Source organism: Camellia sinensis, chromosome 14, assembly GCF_055761805.1.
Source record: "Camellia sinensis isolate YWXY chromosome 14, ASM5576180v1, whole genome shotgun sequence".
Classification (NCBI taxonomy): Eukaryota; Viridiplantae; Streptophyta; class Magnoliopsida; order Ericales; family Theaceae; genus Camellia; species Camellia sinensis.
The window spans coordinates 24,500,405-24,507,192 of NC_138974.1; the positions used below are offsets into that span (position 1 = coordinate 24,500,405).

A 6,788-nucleotide genomic window follows, 5' to 3' on the forward strand; every position below is an offset into this window, starting at 1 on the left:
TTAGTATAATGGAGATAGTCTATGTAATGGATGCCGGGCAAGAGGAGAGGAATGCTATGAAGATGGTGATGATCGGAAGAGAGGGAGGTGACTGCCGGTGGTAAGAAATGGCAAAGGTTAGGGTTGAGTTGGGAGGGAGGGAGGGAGGGAGGGAGGGAGAGAGAAAAGGAGGGGTGTGTCGTTAATTTGATTGAAGGATAGAAATGTAATAAAAAAATTTATAAAAAAGATGTGTATTGAATTAATTAAGTGTGTGAAATATAATTTCCCCGTCCCCATCCTATTTTTTCATTGAAGTAATATTGGGAAAAATTACCATCTCTATTCAAAACTCAATTAAGTTATTATATTTGAATTTTGTATGTAATTTATTTAAATTTTGTATGACCTCTTACCATAAAAATTGTTGAAGTGGACAAAAAGGGAGTTTTTTTTTTGGTAGTGTACCAGTTTTCTAACAAATGTTAAATATACCTAATTCATGTAATTCAGAAGTAGGTGCAAATGTTATGAATTTGTAATTTTATATTTAAATTTGTAGATAGATTTTGATAAATAAAAAGAATTAATTAACAATGTTAGTCGGTTTGATTAATAAGAAAAAAAAATCCTTAAGCAATATTAAATGTGATAGTGATTGTATGCAGAGAGCCTTTTTTTTTTTTTTTTAATGTGATATCCTTCATTTATATAACAAAATACATTGCATGTCTATTTGTGTCAAAATCACAATATCAAATTTAAATTTTAGTACAAGTTTTAACAGAATACATAGATTTCTTTAAAAGTGTGGTTTGTAACCACGCTTTCTTAATTAAAAGCGTGTTTCGCAACAGCATTTTTATGATTTTACAATTTTACCACGCCTGGGACGGAAATATTGTGAAAGCGTGGTTTCTAATAACGTTTCAATTTATTTTAGGAATTTCGCCCAAACTAGGCCTAGTTTGGGAAATAGGTTACTATTTTAGCTTATTTTGGGAAAAGCCCCAAAAATTTGTGCAAAAAAACAACTTTATTGGAGAATTTAATCAAACTTCAGAGACAAAAACACTTTTTTTTTTTTTTTTGAAAAGTTCAACACATATCCACTATTATCAAAACATCCTTAATGACTAATTTAATATTTTAAACTTTAAAATGATATAACTTTTGATTTAAATGTCTTTTTTTAAATAAAATTAGTACTTTTAGAATACTTTGGTCAAGATTTATCAAATAAGATCTATGTCGGTTATGAAATTTATTTTAAAAAAAAAAATAGTAAAATTTTTACTGTCGAAATTAACATCAATTGTAAAATTTTACTCTATCTCACAATAAAATTTTATTTTGAGTCATAATAAATTTTATTATTTAAATAGTGAAATAATTATCAGCGCTAAGCATCGGTCTCTATAATAGTTAATAAACAATTACGAAAACATAACTTTAACGGAGTAAAATTTTACTATTAATTTAAAACAACACGTCATCAAATAAATGACATATTACATATTATTATAACAAAAATGTCTAAGACCCTTTTTTTCTCACTCCCATTAACCCCCTCTCTCTGTCATTGGCTGGATTTTCTTTTTCTTTTTTCCTTTGTCCTCCAATCACCACCTGTCACGTGTGTGTGGGGTGGTGGGGGTGGTGATTGGATGGAGGGGGTCTCCATCACTCCTCTTATTATAATAAATCAGAGTAAAATTTTACACACTTCTAAACCGATCATAAAGTAAAATAAAGTAAAATTAATCTAATGGTAACAAAAATATTATCATTCAATCAAATTCAATAAAAAATAATCATAATAAACGAAATATACATTGTTCAATTTTCAATCTTATCTAAAAAAGTTTCAATAATCATGTACTCTTCATCAAAATCAAATTTGATTTTTTTCCCCCAAATTCAGATGAATTGTAAGGTTTATAATTAGTTAGGACTACGAACTCTATGGAATACTATCGATGAAGAAAAGAGCGCGTTGAAAGATTTTATTCAAATCCATACCATATATATCGAATGGCAAGATCCTGAATGAAAAAATGGAAACATTTTTTTTGTCACTGAGGAAGAAAACGCTACTTCTTGAGAGAGTTTATAAAGTAAAATAGTTGAGATTGTCATTTTCACTAAAAATGGACTCAACAATGGTGTGTTTGACCAAATAACCCATTCATTTATTTATGACTAGTTGTGGTCCGAGATGGATCTACAAAACAAAGTGAGATAAATTATAAATACATTTTTTTAGATTTGATTAAAATACGAATCGTCTTTTGTGTTTTGAAAAGTACATTTTACTTTTTGAGATTTCTAATTTCCTAACAAATTGCCCATTTTATTAATAAATTATTAAGTCAATTAACAGTTTCTAATGCGGTGATGCTACATGTACTAACTAGTGTACCAACATTAATTATGACATTATTATTGACCTCACTTATTAATCAAATTACAAATACCAAAAACCTCTTAAATTATGTCACATCATTAATTAGTACACTAATTAATACATTAACTAGTGTATATAGCATTATTCTTTTTAATGATGCTAGAAACATATTTCAATTAATAATTTAAGTAATTTTATTATTATGTCGGAGAGTAATTATAAATTTTATTTTTATAATTAATTCTATTAAATAAAAATTTTTGACAAGAAAATATTTATAATTTTTTAAATCACCAAAACTAATCTATATTTTAAACAAATTTCGGAACGTATTTATAATTTAGCCAATAAAGGATAAATAGATGTGGAGTTTGGTAGTATTATGCATGGAGCAAAAAATAGTCCAAAATAGTTGCAATGCTCTGCGCCCGAAAGCGCGTGCAGTTCCTTTCCGGGAATCAAAATCTTCTACATGGGGTTGAGATTTGTCTCACAAACATTTCTCTCTCTTCTTTTATTTTGTTATAGGAGTATTATTTTTAGGGTAATATTCTTTTATTTTTGTTTTTGTAAACATTATTTTGGATGGGCACCCAAAAGCTATTGACTCTATTAAGAGTGTGCATCAGTTCTAAGTCATTGAAACAAGGCAAACTCATTCACCAGAAAGTAATTACTTTAGGCTTACATAACAACATTGTCTTGTCCAAAAACCTCATCAACCTCTACTTCTCTTGCCAATTCTTTGAATCTGCTAGGCTAGTTTTTCAATCCATTGACAACCCATTAGATATTTCTTTGTGGAATGGCGTTATGGCAGCTTGCACCAAGAACTTCATGTTCACTGATGCTCTTGAGCTCTTTGAGAGGTTGTTCCACTTCCCTTATCTAAAGCCTGATAGTTATACATACCCAAGTGTTCTAAAGGCTTGTGGTGGATTGGGCAGAGTTGATTATGGTCAAATGGTTCACACCCATGTGATAAAAAGTGGAGTTTTAATAGATGTTGTGGTTACTAGTTCTATAGTGGGAATGTATGCAAAGTGTGGTATGTTTGGCTTGGCATTGCAATTGTTTGATGAAATGCCTGAAAGAGATGTGGCTTGTTGGAATACTGTAATCTCTTGTTACTATCAAAATGGGCAATGTGAGAAAGCACTGGAGTTGTTTGAGAAAATGAGGGTTTTTGGGTTTGAGCCTGATTCAGTGACAATTACGACTGCTATGTCGTCGTGCGCAAGGCTTTTGGATTTGGAAAAAGGGAAGCGAATTCACAACGAATTGATGAAAAATGGGTTTGTGTTGGATGGTTATGTTAGCTCTGCCCTTGTTGACATGTATGGAAAATGTGGTTGTTTAGAGACGGCTATGGAGGTTTTTGAGCAAATGCGAACGAAGAGCTTGGTTTCTTGGAATTCCATTATAGCAGGATACAGTTCAATTGGTGATAGCAACTCATGCATTGAGCTATTTGGAAGAATGAAAGAAGAAGGAATTACACCCACCTCAACCACGTTAAGCAGCTTACTTATGTCTTGTTCTAGATCAGCTGACCTCCTACTTGGAAAATTTGTTCATGGATATATAATAAGAAACTGCGTGGAGACAGATATCTTTGTTAACAGCTCACTTCTTGATCTGTATTTCAAATGTGGAAGTGTTGTCTCAGCTGAAAGTGTCTTTGAGAAGATGCCAAGAACAAATGTTGTAGCTTGGAATGTAATGATTTCGGGATATGTCTCAGCCGGGTCTTACTTTCAGGCTCTTCGCATCTTCAGTGACATGAAAGACGCTGGAGTAAAACCAGACGCCATTACATTTACTACCATCTTAACTGCTTGTTCACGGCTAGCAGCCTTAGAACAAGGTAAGGAGATTCACAAGTGTATCATTGAATGTAAGTTTGAATCCAATGAAATAGTCATGGGAGCTCTACTAGACATGTATGCTAAATGTGGTGTGGTTGATGAAGCTCTTCATGTTTTTAGTCAATTACCTGAGAGAGACGTTGTATCATGGACTTCAATGATCACGGCTTATGGCACTCATGGCCAACCTTTTGAAGCTTTGAAGCTTTTCAGTAAAATGCAGCAAACCAATACAAAACCAGACAGAGTTACTTTCCTTGCATTAATGTCTGCATGTAGCCATGCAGGATTAGTGGATGAGGGGTGTTATTATTTCAATTCAATGGTCGCTGATTATCGAATCAAACCCACAGTTGAAGATTATTCATGCTTGATTGATCTTCTTGGGCGTGCTGGGAGATTGTGTGAAGCATATGGGATTCTCCAAAGAACCGAAAGCATCAGAGATGATGTTGGCTTGCTAAGTACATTGTTTTCTGCATGCCATTTGCATGGAGAATTAGAATTAGGGGAGGAAATTGCAAGATTTCTTATTGAGAAGGATCGCAATGACCCATCAACTTACATTGTATTAGCAAACATGTATGCTTCTGCCAAGAGATGGGATGAAGCACGCAAAGTGAGACTAAGGATGAAAGAGCTTGGCTTGAAAAAGAACCCTGGCTGTAGTTGGATTGAAGTTGGCAAGAGGATCCAACCTTTCTTTGTTGAGGATAAATCACATCCAGAAGCTGAGCTGGTATATGATTGTCTAGCAAGTATCGCGGTTCACATGGAAAAGGATGAACTGGAATTGAATTAGATATAATAAATAGCATGTACTGTCTAGCACGAGGTGCTTGTATTCAAATTTCAAATTGGACAGAAATTTCTTCATGATGGAGCAACACAAATGAGAATTTTAGAGAATGCAAGTGGTCAGCTTTACAAATCTTTAGAGGTAAGGAGATGCATGAGAAATTGTTTGGTTTCATTAATTTGAGTCCTGCTCAAAACAGAAGAGGAAAAAATTAATTGGTCCTTGATTGGATTATAAAATTCTCGAGGGCATGAAAATTGATTAATAGCCATAATTCATAGCCTTTTTTTTGAACAAAGGTCTTGTTATGGTATTGGGTTTTGCAAATGGATCTTCCCATTTGTCAATGAAGACAACGTGCTCAACAAAAAACTCTTCGAAGGCACAGGGAGTTCGGTAGAAGAATAAGTTACACTAGCAATGTGAAAGAATGGAGCCAGACTTCTGTGGTTCCAAGTATCTCCTCAGCTGTCAGGCACCGGAGAACCTGAAGGTGAGTACAATATTTACTCTTCTAGTTTCATCAAATGACACCAGGATTCATAGGCCAGTGTTACAAATAAACTTTTGACTGTCATTTAAACACTTGGAAGTTGGAACTGATTACAATCAGCATTTGTTGATAGACAAATTTTGTACACATATTTGTGACGAAGATTTCCGTTTAACAAATCCAATTAAATGATAAGACACATGATGCAGTTGCAATTCCATTTCCTGCTAAAAAGAGGAGGGGGGGGGGGGGGGGGGAAGAAAAATGAAAAAAAGAGGCAAACTATGAAGTACACCCAGTTAAGTCCTTAATAGATGGGGGTTTGGGAGGGGTAGATTGGGTACATACAGACCTAAACATTGACATAATTTGCTCAAAGTTGCCATCACCTCAGGTTTGAACTCACAACCTCGACAGTGGTTAAAACTCGTCCTATCAGCCTTGAGGTTGTGGGTTTGATCATGAGGGCAGTCACTTTGTGCAAATAACAACGAAGGTTTGGTCTGTACCAATTTATCTCTTCAAGTCCTCAATCCAATGGGGACTAAACTGCAAACAACTTAATAAATACATATTTTAAGTAGGTAGGAGAGCAGAGAGAATTTCATTTTAACAAATTAAACATTATTGAGTTGCTCATTTAGTGCAGCTCCCATATTCAGGGAGTCAGTGCTAAACATATTTTCAGCAGCATTTTCAGTCATTTTAATTTTCTTATGAGCTTTGCAAGCAGCAAATGATAACAGGCCAGCACTCTCTTCAGTCAAATATGCATGCTAGAGATGAACTCTCAGCTTATTCCAACCATCGAAACTGACCTGACCTAGGACTTTGAAATACAATGTAACCTAAAGTGAAGTGCATAAGAGGTACAACATGCTAAACAATAAAGAAAGAATAAAGCACACTAAATAATTGTCTATAGCATGTTCAAAAGAAATAAATTATGAGAGAAATTAATCCAATATAATGTTTCTTAATCATTTACACCCATCTCAATTGTGTGGGAACAATTTGGGACCTTTAGGGTAATTTCACCCAGCGCATTGTCCACCCACTAGGTCAGGATTTCGTTTAGGAATTTTCACCCAAGGGAGGTGTTGAAGTGGAGAGAGAAAAGATATTAGAAGAACAACCCTAAACCCGAGGTCCAGCTCTTCTGATTATTTATAGTAAGAACAATTTGGTACATTTAGATAAATACGCTCAACTCTCCCTTAAACTGGTGCATATAAATTTTAT

The 6,788-nt window shown here is 33.9% G+C and overlaps 1 protein-coding gene across 1 annotated transcript; it reads left to right on the forward strand.

Moving 5' to 3' along the window:
* The first annotated feature begins 2,873 nt into the window (after positions 1-2,873).
* LOC145807395 (pentatricopeptide repeat-containing protein At5g27110-like) lies at positions 2,874-5,764 on the forward strand. Its single transcript, XM_082905484.1, has one exon. It carries the CDS (start codon positions 2,972-2,974, stop codon positions 5,054-5,056), a length of 2,085 nt encoding a protein of 694 aa, XP_082761610.1. The 5' UTR covers positions 2,874-2,971; the 3' UTR covers positions 5,057-5,764.
* The last annotated feature ends 1,024 nt before the right edge of the window (positions 5,765-6,788 follow it).

Coding starts and splice junctions, on each gene's coding strand:
- LOC145807395 (XM_082905484.1), top strand. CDS start 2,972: ATGGGCACCCAAAAGCTATTGACTCTATTAAGAGTGTGCATCAGTTCT.